This window comes from Engraulis encrasicolus, chromosome 1, assembly GCF_034702125.1.
Source record: "Engraulis encrasicolus isolate BLACKSEA-1 chromosome 1, IST_EnEncr_1.0, whole genome shotgun sequence".
Lineage (NCBI taxonomy): Eukaryota > Metazoa > Chordata > Actinopteri > Clupeiformes > Engraulidae > Engraulis > Engraulis encrasicolus.
Genome location: NC_085857.1, coordinates 20328840 through 20351735, shown reverse-complemented (window position 1 = coordinate 20351735; position 22896 = coordinate 20328840). Strand labels below are relative to the sequence as shown.

The 22896-nt window shown below is 44.5% G+C and overlaps 1 protein-coding gene across 4 annotated transcripts in view; it reads right to left on the bottom strand.

Moving 5' to 3' along the window:
- rbm20 (RNA binding motif protein 20) overlaps positions 1-22896 on the bottom strand; it is an 84692-nt gene that overhangs the window by 38726 nt on the left and 23070 nt on the right. Inside the window, exon 1 of one of the 4 annotated variants that reach the window (XM_063198694.1) lies at positions 6652-7350. The exons of the other annotated variants lie outside the window; for them this stretch is intronic. Coding sequence (XP_063054764.1) covers positions 6652-6674 — 23 coding nt within the window. The 5' untranslated portion in view covers positions 6675-7350. Of the gene's footprint in view, positions 1-6651; positions 7351-22896 lie in introns of those variants that run through there. 4 annotated transcript variants of the gene reach the window in all.

Below are 22896 nucleotides of genomic sequence, written 5' to 3'. Positions count from 1 at the left end.
ACTGTGCTGTACTTTACGTTTGAGACTCGCTCCCTTGTGTGTGGAGATGTCGGCGAAAACATGTTCTAATGGCCACGGTCACGGGTCATTACATGTGTATAATTACATTAACATGTAATCCCATATGCCCATGTCCTGCGTGCAGTCCGGTGGTATTTGCCATATAAACCTGTGAGTGGTGGGGCGTGTTGGGGTGGGGGTGTAGGTGATATCTGCTAGCTAGACAGTTGCTGGAGCTTAGCCCTGGTCATGCCAACTGTAAATTCACATTTAGTAAGCTACTGTAAATGTTCAAGTGCATGGTCAAGAGTTCAGAGACACGCACTAGTAAATGCCTGATGGCAACCACATCCGTTAGCAATGTCCTCACGTATGTAGGCTATGCTTATGTGGACAGCTGTGCTTCAGCATCAATATTGCACCTTAATATTGTAACGACCTGTAGTCTAATGTAAAAATCTTGTTGTGTTTGTGTGTATTGACAAAGTGCTCTTGTGTAATGTGTTTTTCCTGTGTCGTGATCCCTGTCTCCTATATTGCACATATTGGGTTCATTGTGGGGTTGGAGGAGTAGCTGGGGTGGAGAGTTTTGGTGTTAGAATGTTGTGGGGTTCGAGTGTTCTGGGCGCCAAGAGTTGTAGGCTACTGAATGGCCGCAATGTTTTCGGCTCCGGACGTTTGACGAGGGATAGTAAACATCCCTGAGGATTTACCATCTCGACTTCTGAGTAGCCAGCTGGTAACTTTGTAATATCGATTTAATACCAAACTCCAATGTTCAATGTCCAAGCCAATATCAAGCAAACTAACCCCCTAACCTGTCAGTAAAGAAACATTTCCATGTTTAGTGTTGTCATTAACAACAAAAATAACTTTTTAAAAAGTGCTAAAACTGAGCACAAGCTACTCATCCCTAACCTTGTCAAATTGCCTAAGTTAAAATGACATACAGTAGGCATGCATAGATAGGGACAAGGTGGTGCTAAAGCACCTGCCCCTTTGCCCTACTCGACAAAAAATGCCTTTTTAAAAATTATTTTACATTTAAATTATAAATATACTGTGGTCCATGTTGACATAATAATCTACAATTGCTTCACGATCAAATGCAAGTTACAATAATGCCCTTGCCCTATGCAATACATGTAGATAGCCTCTATAAGCTATAGTAAGGCCATCAGAAGTTCCACATGCCAACACCCCCCCCCCCTTCAGAACCTGCCCCCCATATGTCTGTGTAAAATGACATAGCCCAGGCCTACCTAAATGACGAAAATGGCTCAATTATTCCCCATCTGTTGGCCCCATGTTGCCAGGGCAAAGAAGTGACAATACATAAGTAGAAAGGAAAAATAATCTGGTGCCACACAGATGTCTGTTCTTTGTTATTTAATTGTCACGCCCTGATGTAGACCCGGTGTGGTTGAAACCGCTTGGTGTTTTTAGATATGTACCCCATTTTAAAATGAAAGGTTTTTAAATTGAAAAATACATACTACTCCTTGTTGTCTCTATGCAACAGTCGTCTGAAGTAGGCCCAACAGCCACCAAGTTTTGATGAATACGCTTTTCATGTAATTCTAAAGCAAAAAAAAAAAAAACTCTAATGCAGATCAAGTTGTTGTGTGGACATGGAGGTTGGACCTATTGCACAGAAAGTAACAAATAGGGATACTTTAACAATAATAATATGATAATGAACACCTAAAAATGTTACATCGTGGACATTCAAGGTGGCGTATGACGGTAAATAAATATTGACTACAACTGCTATATGAAGAGCTTTGTTGCAAAATGATGTACCAGTATATCCATTTTGGGACTTTTTTGGGAAATTGACATTTTGGTATTGGGCATTGCATTGGAAAATACATTTTATATAGTTTTAAATTTTGAATTTGAATGTCAAGAAATCCCACGGAAATGAAAGCACTTCTGAACAGTCATTTCCAATATAAGACGCAAAAGTCAAAAATGGTGGACATGACGTTTTGCAACTACACTCTTGTGATACTAATGTGATAATCTCCAGCAGGTGTTTTAGACCTACTGTATGGATGGGGCAGTGTTTCTCAAACTTTTTTAGACTGAGGACCACTTTGTCCCCCCAAAACATTATTCAGGGACCACCTGTCAACTGAATTGACAGTCGTCTGGTGCTAATTTTGACATTAGTAATTTCAATGCCGTAATTTCACTTACTTTTTATTCACATTTTACAAGCCTGTCTTATTGTAGTGAAAATGAGGCTTCAGCTATGTGCAGTTTTGTAATTATGTTACAAATATAGCTTGTCTTAGAAAAAAAAAAATCCCCTCGCGAACCACCTGAGCTCTATCGCGGACCACTAGTGGTCCCCGGACCACACTTTGAGAATCACTGGTATAGGGCCTATGATCATCTACAGTGGCCAAAGCCTCATTACCCCCTCCTAGAAATATGTAGGCCTATACCAGGGTGTCCTAATGTACACTTGATCAAAACAGTTTGTGCTTTTGCAAACAGGACCTGCATGAAGGAGAGTCCTTGCAGATGGTACCAGTAGCAATTATTGACTAAGAATGTCTTTTGCTTGCTGTAAGTATAGGACCTATGTATTTTAAGTAAAAATAGCACAATTCAAATTTAGAGTGCATTTATTTAAACACACATTCACGCGTGCACACACACATTCACGCGTGCACACACACACGCACACACACACACACACACACACACACACACACACACACACACACACACACACACACACACACACACACACACACACACACACACACACACACACACACACAGCAATCTATAGCACTGCTGATAATTAGCCTACATAACCTGTAAATTAATCTAAAAAAAAACAACAACTGTGAACAAAATTATAATTTAAAAAAAATGTGAGTCATGACGTAAAGAAAAAAAGCCAAAGTGCTCAATAAAATGTGAGGTTCTTGCCATTATTTGACACTTCACGCTGATGAACCATTCCATATCAACCACAGGTCTGCAGTAACAACTAACAACCACAATCACATAATCAGAGAAATATGATTTGACTGTTGAGGGGGCCAAGTAAAAAAAAAGGCAATAAGTAGGCTATCATATCCTGATACCAACTTCAAACATCACCCATTGTGCTATTCATAGGCACACAAAAACACACACACACACACACACACACACACACACACACACACACACACACACACACACACACACACACACACACACACACACACACACACACACACACACACACAAACACCTCAACATACTGCATCTTGACACCTTTTAGAGAAATTATTATATCGCGACACAAATAAATGGTGTAAATGTGGCGACTTGCATCATGCTGTTTGTGTAACACTGTCAAATGCCCCCTGGCTGTAAATATGGAACATGTGTGTGGACCTGTGCAGTGGCGTACAGCAGATATGGTCTTGGGGCGGGACAGCTCTCCAAATAGTACATCAGACGCTGGATTTCTAATTTAAAGGTTGGAAGAGCCAATCATTCTCGTCAATAAAAGCGAGTTAATTATAGAATATGGCTATAATAAACTAAAAATAGGTATAATCACTCGCGCAGCATTTAAGTGCAGTGTAAAATGTGATGTGTTCATTAAGAATTTGGAAGAAATTACCGGCGTTATGATTGAATGGGTAAAAACATGGTTTGGGTAGATTGTTCAACACCTCAATTAACCATTGTCAGGCGATCCAACAGATATGTATGACAAGTATTTTTTTTTCTTCAACCCATTGCCTAAAATCACAGGCAAATCATCGCCGAGATTTGAAGCCGCCTGGTGGCCCATTACCATTACAGTTTAAAATACAATTTTAAATATTGACATGTAGGGCCTAAGCTATGTCAACGGTTCTCTTTCAACTTTGGTATTAAGAAAACTGAAACACCCAGTGGCGCGTCTTCATCCCTCACAAGCAGCCTTCTTTAACACGAGAGGCTGATCATAATATCCATGTTTGCATTCGCCAGGAAAAAAGCAATTTGTCTACCACATCATCGGCATTCACGCGGTGGCATATCCGCATGACAAAATGTTGCACGCCTGAAAATTCCTCCATTTGTTCTGTATGCGTTTCACTCAGTCAAATGAGTGTTGACTGAATTACAAATGGGCATAGGGTCGGTAGTTACAGCAACGCGCAGCTGCCTGCGCGAAGGGACAGAACTTCGAGTTGGCGTTGGCGGAGATTAAGCCGGTTTTATCGGAGGACCAAGCACAAAACACAATTTTGCTATTTAACACATTTTCTTATAGCCTAACTTTATTTTATCGTTGTGAAAATATTTTGTATAATCTCGATAGTTCTAAAAGTGCATAGGCAACCCGGAGCCCATAGTGGTAGGCCTAGTTAAAATAGCCAAGTTACAGTGACATAAGAAATGCATTTCTGCTTCCATTGTTCAACAAAATTCTTAAAATAGCCCAAAGATTCAAATAGAGCAAATACATTTGGCGAGGGTTCTGTTATAAACTTGGCACATAGACTTCACACACACACGGTCAGTAGTCTGCCGTGACAATCACGGTTAAAACTGATTTTGTAGCCTACAGCAAGTAAATCATTCCCATGTCTGAGAGTATCAGCAGAGGCCAAACATAGACATGTTCTATGTGACTGGCAAAATAAATGCATATGAAAACCGACTGCTCGCGCACCCGGTGTCAGTGCAGCACGCGCAGTTGTGTGAAAACTCTCCTGCCGACTATTTTCGCATGGGAACACTTTGGGCTCGCAACGACGGCAGTTCCCTCCGAGGGCGGTCAAAAAGTAGCTCTTCCTCCACCCACCAGCAGCAGCAATCACCAGTTCCACACCGCGTTAACGACAGGAAATAACACATTGATGCCATGGCGGCGACGAGCGCGCATGTTACCCCAAACATGCGCAACTGCGAGCGCGTTTTGGGTCCTGCAGTCCCGAACCGGCGCACAGTGCACACACCAACAGGCTTACTCCACTGAGAGCATCAGTCTATTAAAAACAACCAGCGCAAATCTAACATCTCCCATGCAGTTGAGAGAAAAAAAGAACACCACCGACCTGCTCTGGTAAAGGCGCGCCGACCTTATAGAGCTGCTGCCCAATCTGGGTCAATTCCTGAGCGTTTGTGGGTGCGTCACCTGCCCCGCTTGAAACTGGCAAGGTGCGAGGTTTTAGTGGAGACACTCGGCGCTCCAGCTACCGTGTGAGTGCACACGTGTGTGCTGTTGCTGAGCGTTACCGTTCACTGTCAGATGGGTAGGAGCGGCGGCGTGATGAGATGTGACAAGTGGTTTGGGCTACACCGGCATCGGGCACGGGCGAACAAGCGGCAGCGTTTCACAAAACAAGCATCTTTTCTCTGTGGGCAACGTGCCTAGACGTCTATACGCCAAATCATGTCCTCACCTCCGCCGCGTTATAAGGCAGCTGGGCTATTCAGATTTACTGCTACAATCCATTATTGTAGGCTATCTACTATTCAAACATGTGCCATATTGTTTTATAGTGGAGAGATTATTAAGCACATGAACAGTGCAACACATTGCTAACAGACAGAGGCTTAATGGGTTCCAGAATGATTCTGTTGGACGGAGGTATATTTCAATGTTGATGTACCACTGGGCCAAAACAAATGAAATGCTTCGACACACAGTAATGCCAGGACAAAATGTGACCTGTTTACTACGTGCGCTTTTGCACATAGTCCACTTGGGACCATTATTTTTTTCTGAGCACAATTTGAACTGGCTTTTGAGAGTCCTAACAACACATTTAATCGTTCAGAGATAGCCTTAATACTGATATCTTTTAAATAATACTGAAATTGAGTTTCCAAATACCACATGATGTCTTTATACCAGCCTCGAACTAGTACTGCACTCTACCAGCCTTTGAACTTTGACATCAAGAAAACTAAACTCGTCTGAACGTGTTAACGACCAGAATAAATCTGCACCACATAGCCCTTTTGTTATCTGCCCTGAAAGTGGATGTACGGGTCAAGCTATATAGCTGACAAATCGTAAATGTGATATGTTTCTGACACCATCATCCCGAGTGCCTCTCTCTCCCTCTCTCCCGCCCGTAGCCTACCCTTTCATTCTGACATGCTGCCCACCCGCGCCTGACCAAAGCGATAAAAATAATTTGACCAACCACATTTTTAATTTCGCAACGGCTATTACATTAATTAATTTCTAATACATTATACATCAAATCCACGAACATACAATGACACCCAGATGGAACAGACATTGGACTGTATACTTTACTTTTCAGGCCTCAATTTGTTGGTGGTGTCAGTGGTTAAAAAAGGAAAATAAAGGACAAGTACAGTGAAACCCGTGCGTAAACCTTTAGTTCAGCAGTTAATAGGCTGTATATTACGAAACGGCTCCAAGCACAAGTCATGACAAATGAACATATGATTCAATGATGGCACAGAGTTGCATTATTTACATGAAATAACCAAGTGGTGAGATTTGATATGGTTATTTTTTTCGCCTCGAAATAGACGTCAACAAACAATTGTAGGCCTAGCCTACATTGTGTACATTCTCATTCAAAAGCTTATAAAATCCCTTTAACAACAAGCCTCGGTGTCTCTACATTAGCCCATCGACAGTCCACATGGTGTACTCACCAGAACAAGAAGTCCTCGTCCATGTTTACTGCCTCTATATGTTGCCCATTAGACTACTATAAATTCAAACTTTATCGCTGAGAGACGAGGATGTGCGTAGCACACAAATACTTTGGTAAGTGTGGAGTCCATATGAAAGGTGAGGGTAGTGGGGCAACTGGAGACGCGCGATCATGCTGCCAGCACAGTCTCCTAACTATCGCTTTCATAAGCCCACTTGTACACTTTATTGTAGGCCTAGGCCTACCCATAAAATTTCTGTTTTCACCACTTCGGTCAAAATGAACCCAGTGTCATAGAATATGGCTCCACGCCAAACAAAAAGGCGAGGGAGCCAAACAAGCTGTTTGTTCACTCTCCCAGTGAGCTATGTGCCTTGTAAATTCGTGTAATGACCACATGCAGGAAAATATCAGCAACAGCGGGCTTGTTTCCTATTCTTTAATTTTGTTTATTAATTCTTAATATTCGATATGTTAATTAATATGCGATATGTTAAATATTAATTATTAATATTTGATGTGTTTTCCCCCATCGTAGCCTACTGTTTTACAGCACAAAGAATACAGTCAGGTCTCTATGGGCACTTCATTTTTATTCCTGAGCCGCGCGTCGGGTCGAGGCTGCACTGCGCGGCACTTCATCATTTCCTCACTAGATGGGGGCGTTTCGCCGATTTGGACCAAACCCCGTCAGAGTGTTCCTCTCCTACTTGTCCCATCAAAATGATGAAGTTGCTTTCCAGAACGAGTCAACTCTAAATTCGAGATAATAATAGATGATGATCCTTGGTCTTATTCCCAGATGTTGTGTTGGATTTGCCATTTTATTCACTGCGCGTAAAAATGACTACCAATGTGTAAATGGCTTTAACATGAAGACGCCCGGATAATTGAAAACCCCCACTTGTCGCATTCAGAGACAGCATTTGCTCGGCTGTAACTCACGAAAAACCGCCAGCGTCTCTGACATTTGCAACGTAACACTCTTCTCCCCAATGCAGCAACAGGGCCCTCTGTGCCTCTGGCGCCCATAAACTAAACCTCTTTTGCCGAAGAGCATGAGCATCTGATTCCCAGCGAGGTGCCATAGCGACAGATTTACAGTCGTTCCATCTGTTGGCATGCAGCTGGGCCCGGAGAACAACCAGCATTTCAGAGTCTCTCGGACCCATTTTTAGGCACAAGCGCGAACGCAACCCGCCAGCGCCGAGCGGGCGAACCTTTAAACCACCCTCACAAGGGCAGAGGTCCCCGCTGTGCTCGCAACTACTATGTAAGGATCACCCAGCCCTACCGGTTGGACACCCCGCGGGGCGTATATTACATTGGGCAAATACCTTGGATTTAGGTCGTATAATTTCAGCGCCGCACTTCAGGAGCAAAGAACAGCAAACAAGCAACAAGTAAACTAGCCATCATGGCACGGGTATCTCTATACTACTTACACCGTTGACAAAAAAAAGCAGAATAGAATATAGCCCCCAAGGAGATACCGTTTCTGATCCATTTTTAAGAGTAGGTGTCAAAGTTAGACAAAGTAACCTTCATCTATTAACATGTGCGTAATGACGCGTCAATAGCAGGTTTTGCGTCCTCACTGCCACTGTTCTTCAAACAATCCACAAGATGGAGCTCCGTTTCAACACTACGGAGGCGCATCTTTCAAACAACGAAGTTGAGCCACTGGGCGGCATGAGACCACACGGTTTTTATCACACCAGTTCCATCACACACAAACGTTTTTATGATTGCTGCAGTATGTCCACGTATCATAACACGCACGCACGCACGCACGCACACACACACACACACACACACACACACACACACACACACACACACACACACACACACACACACACTTAAATACTTTTTATTTGGATATCAAAGACAGCATTACACATCCAAAGACTGCTTGAAGCAAATATCGTAGCAGCCAGTAAGGACTCATAGGAATAAAGAATCATATAGTCCTATGCCACAGTCTGTCCAACAAAGGTTAGGCTACTTCAAAGAAACTTGTCTTGATTGTTTACTTATTGAACCTGGGATTGACACTTATGCCACACACACACACACACACACACACACACACACACACACACACACACACACACACACACACACACACACACACACACACACACACACACACACACACACACACACACACACACACACCTTGCCTTTCAATCTTTTGCCTGCACTTAAATCTGCCATGATGGAAAGCCTCAGCATCATCTTGCCTGGCATAGCACTTCTTCAAGCAGCCTTACACAGTTCTAACGCTGCATGTGATATACAGTGTGTCTCGACTCTAAGCCACAACTTTGGCCCCGCTCGATGCCCAGGGCTGTATTAACGCAGAGGCTAGTTATGGCTGCAGCCTAGGGGGCCCCCTGATTGGCCAAAGGTCAAAAAACTTCAGACAAAGATGCGATTTTGAAACATTAACCCATTGTGTCCTGGAGACACATATACAAGGTTTTCAGAATTTTGAGATTTTAGCTGTTTTATTAACTATGTGAGTATGTTAGAGCTGAATGAACACATTACAATGCAAGGGGACGGTCTTGGCTTTTAAATGTAACTCATTTCATGTTTGTATGTGTCTCAGAGACTGAGATATTTAGGATTTAATAGGAAGAGGGCACCCTTTCCCAAAAAGGGCTTAGGACAAAATGGGTTAATCTACCATGTTGAGTACATGTCCTGTCAATACTCCTCTCCACAGTTGACAGACATGTTATCCTTGATTCCTTGCTGGCAATTATGATACCATGTAATTTTGTGGCAAAATTTGCCTTTCAGGGGCGGGGGTCCCACAGCAACCTGTAGCCTAGGGGCCCCGGGGCATCTTAATCCGGCCCCACTTGATGCCCCATCAATACCCTGTTGCAGTGCCCTGCAGGTCCCTAGGGGAAGGGGTGTGAAGTGAACACGGCCATGGCAGAGACTCAAGAATCCCCCCCACCCACGCCCCCCTCCCTCGAGACGTTTTTAAAAGCTATTAATTTATGAAGGCAGTGAGTCCCCCGTTTGTGGGATTTTATTAAGTGATATGACGGCTAGAGGACGCGTGTGTGGTGAGGAGGTGACAGAAAGCGTTATGGCTGCCGCTTATCCCTCCTTGCGCAGCTGCGGATACGTTTAAACGCAAACAGGCCGCCCGTCACACACACACACACACACACACACACCAGTGTTTCCCATACATTGAGGAAACTATGGCGCACCGCCATAGTTTAAATTTGGCCGCCATAGTTTCCGAAAATGTTAAAAAAAAAAAAAAAAAAAAAAAAATTTTTTTTTTCTTTTTTTACGATTTCCGTGTTTGTTAAAAGCGATTTCAATTACGATTTCCTTCGCATTTTCCTCCTGGAGTAAATACATCCTACAGAGAAAACCAAGTGCTTGACAGTTGGGGACAGTTGGGATGAGTTTACTAACACTCCCCAGGCTTTGTTTTACAGTTGTAATGGGTTAGGTGACAGGCCTTCATTGACAAGGCAGATGAGACATCGGGCTGCATATAGAAATTAATGTGTAATGAATGTGAATATGGACATAAATGTGTAATATGTTGTTCAGCCCTTTTAATGGGAGGAATTTTGAAAAACTGGCCCTGTGAACAGCACCCCTCATGTAGAATGTGTACGCCTATGTGTGTGTGGGGAAAAGGCATAGCCTACCCTCTTAGACCCTTTACAGCAATCTTAAATTCTTATCTCTGCTCCTATTTTGTTGTATTATTTTTTTCATTACATAGACCCCTGCATGTGTATTATGTAGCCTTATTTCTCAAAATATAAATGGCTGAAATGTAGGCGTAGGCCTATAGTTTCTCCATGCGCCAATGTCATACTGTACTCATTGTTTTGCCATTTGGCATTTACACTGCGTGAACCCCCCCCCCCCCAAAAAAAAGGCCTGTGAAAAGACCCCCCCCCCCCCCCCCAAAAAAAAATCCCGCCTGCCCCCATAGTTTCAAAAATTTCTGTGGGAAACACTGCACACACACACACACACACACACACACACCACTTAGTACCCATCCGCCACTCGTCGATGCCTCCCGTCAAATGCAGCAGCTCTGCACCCCAAACAAACAAACAAGGGCATAAACTTTCACCACCCTTTAAGCTCACACTCTCGCTCGGTCACCCGGGTCACTCGGTGTGTGATGACCACCTACATACTGTAAAGCACTGGACAGCGTCCCACTGCTGACGCAAGGAAAACACACGAGGACACATGCATACTGTACGTACGGGGGGTTGAGGAGGATCAATCGTGAACCTCAGGGCCCAGCCCCACATAGCTATGTATGTAATTACACATTGCGCAGTCTGTCTGTCTGTCTGTCTCATTTTGCCCATGCCGATGCCAGGAAAAAAACAGCACCGAATGTTGTCTGATTTTTAATTGGTGGATTTAATTAATCTCTCTGTGCCTCTCTGCCCCACACTGCGATGTGACGAGGCATTGCACAGTCTTATCTCAAGGCGTCCAAGTCGACGCTGGAAAACAACACAAAATAAAACACATTTTAATCGATGGATCATCCACACCTCGCGAATGGGTGCGGAAATGTGGTTTTGTTGATGCATGTTGTGCTGACAAGGGCTAAGAAAAGCAACACAATTACCTGAAACCTGCTGACAAGTCGGTGTCAAACTGAAGAGTGAGGCCAGGGACCAGGTGAGGAGGAGAGAGAGAGATAGAGATAGAGAGAGAGAGTGTGGTAGGGGAGGATGGAGGGGGTGCGCTCAAGAAATTTGGCTCCTGCACAAAATACACAGTATCATGCTCTCCCCCCTCCCTCCCTCCCCTCCCCTCCCCCTTTTCTCCCCCCCCCCCCCCCACACCCCTTACATCGGTCAGGAAGATTAAGCTGGGTGGTCTAGTGGAGCTAGTGTGCATGGTTGTGTTTTTTTTTTTTTGGGGGGGGGGCACATTCAGTGAAAAACAGTTTAGTATGATGCTTTAATTGGATTTAATATTCATTCTCATTGAGAGAACTTGTGTAACAACCTCCATCAACCCATAATAAGACAACTAAACAATAGAGTCAAGTGATGGTAATATAGTTTAAGTTTAGTTTAATTTAAGTTTAGTTTAAGTTTCATGAAGTCATGATCCAAAGCAAATAACTCTTATCACTCTTTCTCAAATGTTGAGAAAAAAACAAATTCACTCAAAATTTCACTCAAAAAGTTACGCTTCAAGCTATATTTCTATTGTATGAAAATCACTCTTAAAATGTAACTCATATAGAGCATGTCAATATGTTTTTGCTAGTGCTAGTATGTTTGTGCACACATACATTCATGAATGTGTGTTCAGTTATTCGAGTGACACACAGTGATGCTACCCTCCACCACCACACATACACACACACACACTCACACACACACACACACACACACACACACACACACACACACACACACACACACACACACACACACACACACACACACACACACACACACACACACAGAGAGCTATTCCCCACTCCACTGCATATAGTTACTCCCCTCCAAAGCAAGCGAAGCATTTTACCATCTGTCAGCACGGTCAGCCTGTGAATGCCACTCACACCCTTGTCACTGCCCATCGGCCACTGTACCACTCTCAACCAATCAGATCACTGCACTGCACAGCAACGCAGCCCCATCAGCCTATCAGAGACAAATTCCCATCCACCTGCTGTGCCCCCTTCGGCTCAGTCCACAGATGGAAAACTATGCGTCGGGGGGTGTGAGGTGACTGCGTCACTGTGTTACCAAACCCCAACCCACTCCCAGTGTTGCCAGATTGGGCTGTTTCCAGCCCAATTGGGCTGCTTAGGATGGCTGTGTGTGGGTAAAAATGGCATTTAGCAGAAAAACCCGCCCAATTTCTGCCATAGAAATCAATAGAATCGGGCGGGATTTTGTGATTCTAGGCGAGTTTTGAACATTTTTTGGGCTGGAAATCATCAGCCTCATCTGGCAACCCTGCCCACTCCCAACCCGATCCCGACTCTCCCAACTGCCGTCAGGAGATGCTTGTCCTCCTTGAAAGTGATAGCCTTTTGAGAGATTGCTGAATTGCCATGCCCCATGCAAGAGGAAACTTGCTTATGTAGTTTAATAAAATAGAAAAATATAAACAAACAAAATTAAAATGGTTGCAAACAAAAACAAATGTGAAAGAATAGATGCAGTGCAAATAAACCGTTTGAATATTGGGATGGTACTGTATATGATACAAAGCATGCTGACGTCTTACAGAAACTCTCTCACTGCCTAGATAGTGCGCTTCCACAAAACAGACTGTACAATGGCGCTAACCACTTTCCACATAATTATTGTTCCATCCAATTTCCACACAATTATTTATTGTGGGAGTTCAGATTCTCATTGTAATGAATTGCCTTTTGACAAAAACCCAGCCTTGAGAGCCTCGAGCAGTATAGTATATCAGGGTTTTTTTTTCTTGTCTGCGCTGTGTGGACGATGTGTTGTGCCCAGGGCCGCTGACAGCGTTGGCCAGGCCCAGGGTAAAGTCATCTGAAAGCCACTTCCCCCAATACCTACTATGGAATGAGGACCCAATTCTGCCCCTCCGCCCCTTTACCCGGGCCTGGGACAACTGACCTGATTGCCCCCAACCCCCCCTCCCTGTCGGCTTCCCCCATCCATCTGTTCACCCCCTGCTGTTGGTCCAGCTGTTTCAGGCAAGCCACTGTGGTTCAGGGTGTCCACCCCCCTCACCCATCAATATAGTGGTAACAATCACAAAAACCCTCTCTGAGAATGGTCAACATTTTGACAAGGCCCTCAATCCGGATGTCGAGCTAAATAGGCTGGGTGTTTGTTGCTCCTCTTTTTTTCTCGTCCAAAACCCGAAGAAAGTTAGACAAATTGAATTGACGCGAGTCTGGGAAACAGGCATGGGAAAATGCTTGAGAATACTTAAGACCCCGGCCAAGGCGCTTAATTGTGTCTTTTAATAGGATTTCCACATTGACAGATACGATGTGGGCCGCTCCGCAAGCCCCGAAACATATGTTTCCATATGTTCCCTCAGCCTCTTAACGAGGCACCGAGCCAGTGAAAATCATCATTTAGTTAAGAAACGGACAGAAAATCCTGACGACAACTCAGGGACTTCCGAAACAGCTGCGAAAGGGGCCAGATTTCCTTCATCTCATAGCAAGAGGCTCAGTTCTGGGTCAACGCCAGTCTTTGATGCATTAATTGTCGAGTCCTGAAAAACAAACTGGAGCGACACTGGAAATTGGTCGCTGTTGTGGGGGGACCGTTGTGTATCGTAGTTCAAGCTGGGTGGTACAATGTAACAATTCGTGAGCTCAGAATTATAAGGTTCTATCTCTGTTTAGGGCAGTTCTGAGATATTGAGCATCAAAGTTTTTTCATCCCAGCTGTTTTGTGAGATGGAACCTTTTTTATTTTATTAATAACAATGTGAAATAATAGTTTTTTTTACAAAAATAACACCACACATGCATTAATAAACATGTAATGGGTCAGATTGTGTCAAAATCTCAATTTCGACTTAAAATGGAGATAGAACCTTATATTTCTCAGCTCACGAATTGTAAGGTTCCCAAGAGGAAAAGAGGATTGTGGAATAAAGTCCCCCTGATGAATCCTGAGAGTTCTCTGAAGAGCCTATGAGTTCTAGAAGGTTCTTCCACAGTGGCAACTGAAGGGTTTGTCAAAGGAACTTTGGGTTACCAGGTTCTCTGAGGAACCAAGAAAACGTAAGGATTCTTCCGAGACAAAGTTGTTACCAGTGACAGAACAATTGCACAAAGGGTCCTAGGGCCAAACACTGATGGGGCCCCCCCCAAACAACCTGCCAAGATCATAACTGGGCCACCACCACCAATAGGGGAGAGCCATGGACCCAGGGGCAAATGCCCCTCTGCTTGCCCCACCTATACGCAGCTCCGGCCATGGTTGTGTCACATACAGTTAGGTTCCTCTCTAAGAACTTTCAGGATCCCCAAAGAACCTTTAAGGGTTCCTCCACTATAGCAACCCAAACTTTCTTTGGGGAACTTTTTACTTTTACGGGTGTACAGTAGTGGGTAAATATGCGGGCCAACCATAAGCAGTGTGTGTAGGGGGACTGTTCCTGTTTGTTATTATTACTTCCATTCGTCTGCGTCTACAACAGTATGTGGGGCACCGATTCCCCTCTTTATTCTTTTTCTATGCATAGGTCTACTGTATGTGGCGACGGTTCCTGTCTTTATTATGAGGAGCATCTGGCTTGCTGTAGGTAGGGCCCCTGCTGATATTGGGCCAATTAGTCAGTACAGTGTACAGTACAGAAAACAAACAGGAAATCAGAGTGCTTTAGGGTGTTTTCCCCTTGGTGCTCATCATTGTAGGGACTTTTTTTTGGTTACAAAAAAGTACAAACATTTTAGCCTTGAGTGCCTTGGATTTCCTCTACCCTGAACACTATACAGTACACTTTTATAGTGCGTGCCGTACGAGTAGGCAGTCATTAACGAGAAATGCACCCCTGCTTTCTTTATGACTGAAACAGCTCCTGTCCAAACATGCTTGCTGTTGTCAGGACTTCAGGCTGGGCTACATTCTATTAACTAGATCCAAGGATGTCTGGAGTCCTCAACTTATTTTTTTTAAAATGTTTTTTATTTTGGTGCATAAAGTGACTGATGTTTCGACGCACATTCAGTGTCTGAGAAAGACACGTGCATTCAAACAGAACTTTTTAAAAGTAGGCCTAGTGCTCCTGTCATCCCTGATTCTAGTTGATGAGAAGTAGCCCAGCCTTTAAGGGCTTCCGCACATCGGCTCCGACAAAGTGCTGAGCACTGCTCAGCTAAAATTTGATTCCATTGTTTTCAATAGAACCACGCACACTGGCGCCGATGTCCGCGGACATTCGCCGATGTCGGATAGCAATTAGAGACAAGTTCTATTTTGTCGGCGCCACCCATTGACTATCAATGCAATGTTCGTGTGAAATTGGGTTTGGGGGTCCGAATTCTGTCGGAAGCAAAAGTGCGCCGCAGTGCTGTCGGAGCCAGTGTGCGGCCGGCCTAATGCTGGTTCGGTATTCCTAGACCGTGGCTAAATTGGGCACTCGAATGCTACACTGGCGACCCGGGTTCGATTCCGGCCAGAGGTCTTTTGCCAAGCCCTCCAGCTCTCTCTCTCCCCTCTAATTTTCTGTCGCTCCTCACTGTCTCTGTCATAATAAAGGCATAAAAAGCCCCCCCAAAAATATATATTTTTTATATATAAATGTGATAAATAAATAAATAAATCCTGGTTCTGGGCCATTTGCCATCCCTACCCCGTCTCTCTCTCCACATTCGCCTCCTGTCACTCTTCGCGGTCCTATCTGAAATAAAGGCAAAAAAGCCCATAAAAAGTACATTAAAAAAAGAATGTAAACAGACATCCTTCTTCCATGGTTGCTGTTGTGTTTATGTGGCTGTGTATCTTCGTCCAGCCAGTATCCATCTTGTCCTTGTCCTGCGCTAACCAGTGTGGACAAAGGGCAAAGTCAACTTTGCTACATTTCTGCTTAGACACAAAATAATGATGACATAGCCATGGCCTGCTTGCTGTTAAGTTGCTGTAGCACAATGAACTGATTGTTGGATGAAAAGACTCATTCTGAGAAGCTTTCTGGGAAAAATAACTGGATTCCTGGATTGGTGTGTGAACGATTCATTCTAATTCCAGATTTTTACAACATGACAAAATATTTGCACTCTGAACGTTTTTGGCTTTGAACTCACAATGGAAAGGGTCTGTCTGGAAATTGATGTTCAGAATGGATTTCCATGTGCAAAAGTCGAAAAACAGATTTTGAGTTTTAATAAAAACAAGTTGGTTTTATAGTCACATCCAGACAAATCGGTTCACTGATGCACACCATGTCAGAAAAGGACATGCTGTATGCTTAATTGAACATGCAGGTAAGGTAAATGGGGAATACAAAATAAATAAAACTGTCACTCGTATTATTATTATCATTATCATTATTTTTGTCATATTATTACTATAAGAAATACATTATTATAATCTTCACCACATAGATTAGATATAATACAACAGCATGATGACACCTGGGTCTGAATCTTTCTGTAGCCACACACCCCTCACACACACGCACACGCACACACACACACACACACAACCACATACACACTCAGACAAGCATGCAGACTTAAAGCGCCACACACGGAGTAGAGTAGGAAGTAAGTTGGCAGCAGACGGGGCTGTAACTGATTAGCCAAGCGGGTCCTATTTTGGCCATTTGCTTAATGCAGGGGCCCGGCTTCAGCTGCTGGCCCTACGGAACTCCGCCTTCCTTCACCCCAGGGGGCTGATCGATTAGTCTGGACTGGAGGCTAATTGACGGAAGAGTCTCCGGTGGCTCACTTGCTCGTTTGGTCGTTCGCTCGCTCGCAATGGTGCTGAGGTCATGCACATGACGATGAGCAGGGAAGCTGACAAGGGGGGACGAAGGGGTCAGCTGTCCCAGGCCCAGGGAGATGGGGGCCCATATTTGGGCGCTCATTACATTCAATGTATTGGTTGGGGGGCCCTTTCAGACTACTTTTTTCCTGGGCCCAGCCAAAGCTGTCAGCGGCCCTGACGATGAGGTCACCCTTGTAGTCGCCCCTCTCCCCTCGAGAGGCTGAGCAAAGCAGCACACGCAAGACTAGATGTCGTGTCTTCCACCCGTGGTGCTCCCCACGCCCCTCTTTAAAAAAAAAACCTTGTTGCCACATCTGACTTCTCCATCCACTCCCTGTCTCTCTCTCTCTCTCTCTCTCTCTCTCTCTCTCTCTCTCTCTCTCTCTCTCTCTCTCTTTCTCTCTCCCATTTGGGTTTGTAGTTGTTGGTAGGGACGGGAGCAATTAACATGCCAGTGCACCATGGAGCGGCGTTGGCACTCTTCCCTGATAGCCGCGATGGCCTCAAGGTGATAGCGGAGGCCAGAAATAGCTCCCTCCCTCTCTCCCTCCCTCCTTCCGTCCCTCCCTCCCCAGCCCCATCGCCCCAGACACAGTGATACGTTAAGAGACCAACCCAACCCAACCCCCTTAGGACGGGGGACAACCATGTGCTCGACTCTCCACCACAGGGCTGGAATGGGACCCAAACGCAGCCTGGGCATGTTTTGGCATAGACCAGCCCCTCACTGTCCAGTCCAGTGTCTTTATCAAAGATGGACCAGTGGGCCTCCCCATTTAAATTGAGGGTCGGTTTCTAAAGAAAAAAATAAAATGAAAAACAAACAAAACACAACAGCATTGGCCCTTGGGGGCTGTCGGCCCACCGGGAGAATGCCCTGTATGCCAGATTACCAGTCCAGCTCTGACTCTCCAGGTCAAAGCCTCACTGCACTGCAGCACACACACCACACCACACGCCGCAACACACTGCATCATCACACTTTACAGACACCCCCTCAGAGTCAGACCCTGCCCACACAGACACCACCAGCCCAATGTATCAATCATCCCTATCATTAGCCACTGATATTTATGGACTGATAATGTTTGCCACAAAGCCAACTGCCTGCTTCGATGCTAATCTTAATGACTTAAAAATAAAAACAGAGAGGGGACAAGGTGGTGGTAGTGATGATGGGGGTGTGGGGGGTGGGTCGCTTGGAACCCCGGGGCAAACTGTGAGTGTGAGCAGTGAGAGTTTGTCAACACTCTATTTGTCCGCCGCTCTTTTTCTTCTCCACCAAATAAACAAAGATCTGTGCCAGCGGTTGACGGACGGACTGACTGTGCGCCTTCCTCTTCAGCTAAACGAGGCGCCCGGAGAGAGACAAGAAATCATTCTGCTTGCCTCCTGGCAGCAGGTTCCGACTGCGCGTCCCCACCACCACCAAACTTGTCAAAAGGTCAAGTGGGCCACCTTTGGATGGATAATGTCCTCTGACTAAGTGCTATGGCTGACGCAGTTTCTAAAGTTGTTGAACGGGGGGGTACGCATCATCAACCATCTGCTTGGTCATGGTTAACCCATTGATGCCTGATGTTGCGTTGGGCAACATTGACCCTGGCGTCTGGAGCTGCATTACGCAACATTTAGGCTCATGAGATGTGAGAGAACTTTATTCAAAATCTGTTTGTTTGAGATGAATGAACACATTCGAATGAAAGATGAGGGTCTTAGCGATTAAATGCAACTTGATGCATATTTTTATGTGCTTCAGAAGCTGACGTATTTAGGTTTTTATAGGCTGAGGGCAGCTTTTCTTAAAAAGGGCTCAGGCATTCAGCACCATTTTTTTGCAGGTGCCTTAGGCGTCAATGGGTTAAGGTAGTATTATGCAAGGTGCCTCTGTAGGAGAGCATGACTCATCAAGCTAGCCCACCCCCCAAACCCCCGGCCTTCGGAGATGTACCCACTGTACCTACTCCTTATCTCATCTCGCCTGCACTCCCAAACAAAGTTGTCATGTGACACACAGTGTTCCAGTGTGGCAAGTGCCACTGCCATTTCCAGCCCCAATGCTCTACATTGTAAAGGTTTTAACAGCACGGATCAAAACATTCGCACCTTCCCACGTACTGCCGCATAGAATCATGAAGAGAACAGTGGGCAGTGCACTCCTCACTAGTGTCAGCATGACATGCCGCACGGCCACACTCACGCTATTGTGGAATAACCTTTAAGTTATATTCATAGTTGACATTTAAACCACCTTGCCTTTCCGCTACAAAGGAATTGTCACTCGCCTTCGCATGACAGCAACAACTACCCTCTGAGAAATCCCTCTGAGCACGTTTGCCAACACCATGCACACGGCAAGAAGATCTAGTGCACTTCCAGAGGACATCCCTGATATCCGTGGTAATCAATAAAAGCATTGCCAATTGTTTGGAGCCATTGACCTCAGACCTAGAGCTTTTTTTTCTCCGCCGCAGGAATGCCATTGGATTCAGTCGGCGAGATAATGGACTCACAGGGGTCTGCTGTTGACAGCCGACTTTTGCTAACAAATTAAAAATGTGTCCCCGAGGAGAAATTATGGACGAGGAAGACACAACAGATGCAGGCCCGAGAGGTGTCTTCCCAAAATTGTCTCCCCTTCCCTCCCCGCCGATCTCCACCTCCTGTTAAAGCCAGAAATCCACTCTAAAGCACGAACCGAGTTCCTCTCTGCCCACCGTAGCCTAACCCCCTTTGCACACAAATCCAATGCAGTAGGTGCTGCCAGCCCCATTTTTGTAATGCGTGCAAGTGTGCGATGGCTGCATCTGGTTTGTGTATATTTCTCAGGAGCCGGGATTTAGGTCGGCCCAGACAGGAAGGGCCCTGTGGGGTGCGGGATTTAGCGCAGCGCGGCGGCGTAAGCCCCTCGCCTCACCGGTAACAGCATCTCGTGCTGCGCTAAGAGCCCCTAGCTGCAAGGTTTAGGTTTCAACTCAGCTAGTCCGAACAGCCGTTGGATGATAGAATAATGATGATGGTGGTCAGTCACTCTCTGGTTCCAGTCCCCAGTGTTGCTGGATCAGCCAAATGCACAGACTAGACTAGAGGCTTGTCTTGTAGCACTTAAGTGATTTTTTTTTTCTTCAGGGGATTGGTTTATAGAAATGCATATTTCGTTTCGGATTTAGGATTGATATCTCTTTTCACATGCTGTTTTAATATTTACGTGTGCTTTATCTATCTATCATTATCTATTTAGTTGCCATTAATGTAATTTTGAGGTCACGATGCCCCAAAAACACTGTCTTCAAAAGCATTCACATAAAAGTTTAAGTATTCTCATAAAAGTTATCCCAAAACAAACAAACAAAAAACGACAACATATTTTTGGGTTCTTTTTTCTATAATATTACACAGGCGCCATAAAACAGTAGACAAAGGCATATGGGCTTAGTGCACCAGGCTGTCTGTATCAACTCACTGGCTACAACATGTAAAACCCAACAGCTGGGCAGTCCTGGTAGAAACATGCCTAGGAATGACTGAGCAGCCTGATGAAGTGATCTTCGCCCAAGGCATAAATCTTGACATCTTACAGTGTGATTAACCCCCGTGCTAGAGTTTAACTAGCATAACAATTTAATATCCCGGTGGTAGCCCATATCAAAAAGGAAAGATTGAGGCTGGTACTGGATTGTTCTTTATCACTGGTAACAATGGACTTGTTAATAACAGTGTTGCTAGTGTGAGTAAGAAAAATATGGCACACTATAGCACATATTTTTTTTTAAACTGTTTTTTTTTACTTTGTTGCCATGGTAAATAAAAACAAAAACAATAAATTATACCCTGTCAATGTGTTTAGATTTAGGATTTATATCTCTTTTCACGTGCTGTTTTTTATGTGTGTTCGTTTAGCTGTCATTAACTTTCAGGTTGTTATTGTCATTATTTAGTCATCATTATCTATTTAGTTGCCATTAAGGTAACAGGTGTCACAGGTTATTGTAGACATACTGCCAGTATCCCAAACAATTGTATTTAAATGCTGTATCGTTCTTATTATTCTTGACCTGGAATAAAAGTACACAAAGTCTGCATCTGTTGAAACCCTCACAGCATGCCCCTTTACATTTGAGCATGCCTGTTGCCCTTTAAACAAAAACATTCAGTGTAAAAGAATATGAAGAGAAACTAGCTGTGAGTTGACCGCCTTTCCACGTGCTGACACTCATGGATTAGGGAATATTATTTTGGTCATTCGGGCCTGGGCTTATTTATTTAACGTGCTGCACAGTAGCTGCAGGCCACAGAGTGTCTTGGCACAGATCGAAAGGTGACCTGTTTTCAACTGTCAACAACTCAACAAAATGTCTGCTGGCCCCTCACGTGAAACCCCCAGCCGATTGGTCCAGAGGCGGTCACGTGACCAGGCCTGAGGAAGGGTAGGAAGGGGGGAAGGAGGGGGGCAGCTGGTGCCGAATATCAAACATGACTGTCCATTAACATCAGTGCAGGGGGTATCTAAAATTACAAATGGTTGAGTTGTAAAGTTATACATTAACCCTCCCCCTCCACTCCCCAACAACCCACTATGCCATCCAGACCACCCCCTTCCCCACGCACCCAACTAGCTGTGCTGTGCCCACCGTCAATCCAGGGGAACACCTGCCAGTCTGAGCATCCCAGGTTGCCCAGCGGGCGATGGCTCGCCCCTGACCCAATAAATTAAACACCAAGCACCTGGCACAGGCTGGCACAGCCAGGACCGGTGGACTGAGATAGACACCACACCAGTATTCCTCCTAAAGCGTATCTTTTTCATGCCGGGTGAAAAAAACACCCGCGTGGTGTCCCAGTGATTTCAGGGTAAAGCAGAGTCATATTCACCGAACGGATGTCAATCCCTAACTCCTATACACCCGACAGGTTACAGTTACAGATGGCAGCCAATGCCGATGGGTCCTATGGAAGTGTGAATTTAAGACCCTGTGTATCATAGGCAGCATATAAGTAAATTATCCAGGGTAGATAGATGCAGACACGATGAGCAAATAGATCAGAAACGGAAACCATTGAAGCTAAGTGGCAGTCAGTATAACCAAAAAAAAAGGTAGTAATTTCATGTTCAACAAGAGGTCGGGAATAGCTGTTGATAATGAACATTGCTATAAATCTACTGTACTACATAACTGAGAGGAATAAGGTACCAGTTGAGGACATAATATCCTACAATATGCGTATCGCTGCGTTGCAGTGCAATACAATCTTGTGCAAGTCTTCGCCATCATTCCAAAAAGGTCCAACATATAAGAATCTAATATGTACTGGGCCATGTAATGCTTTCAGTAAAATTGATGATTTGTAATGAGGACTGCCATAAATTTCACTGAAATGTCTTCACTCTGGATAACCGATCTCCCTGTGCGAATAGGAAAACCATGTACATGTGCAGTGGACCAAATGTGAACAGGAGGAGAACCATGTATGTAGGGTGTAGGCGAATACTTCTCTCTCATACAGTCTCTTTTTTTTTAAAGATTTTTTTTATTTGTTACGACTTACAGTGCCCTCCATAATTATTGGCACCCCTGGTTGAGATGTGTTTTTTAGCTTCCAATTATTTTATTTTTTTTCTAAATAATATGGGACCTTAATGGAAAAAAGAGAAAAATCCAACCTTCAATACAAGTGCATTTATTCAGTGGGGAAAAAATCCCACATAAAGAAATAATTATTTGACATCAAATAATGTGTGTCACAATTATTAGCACCCC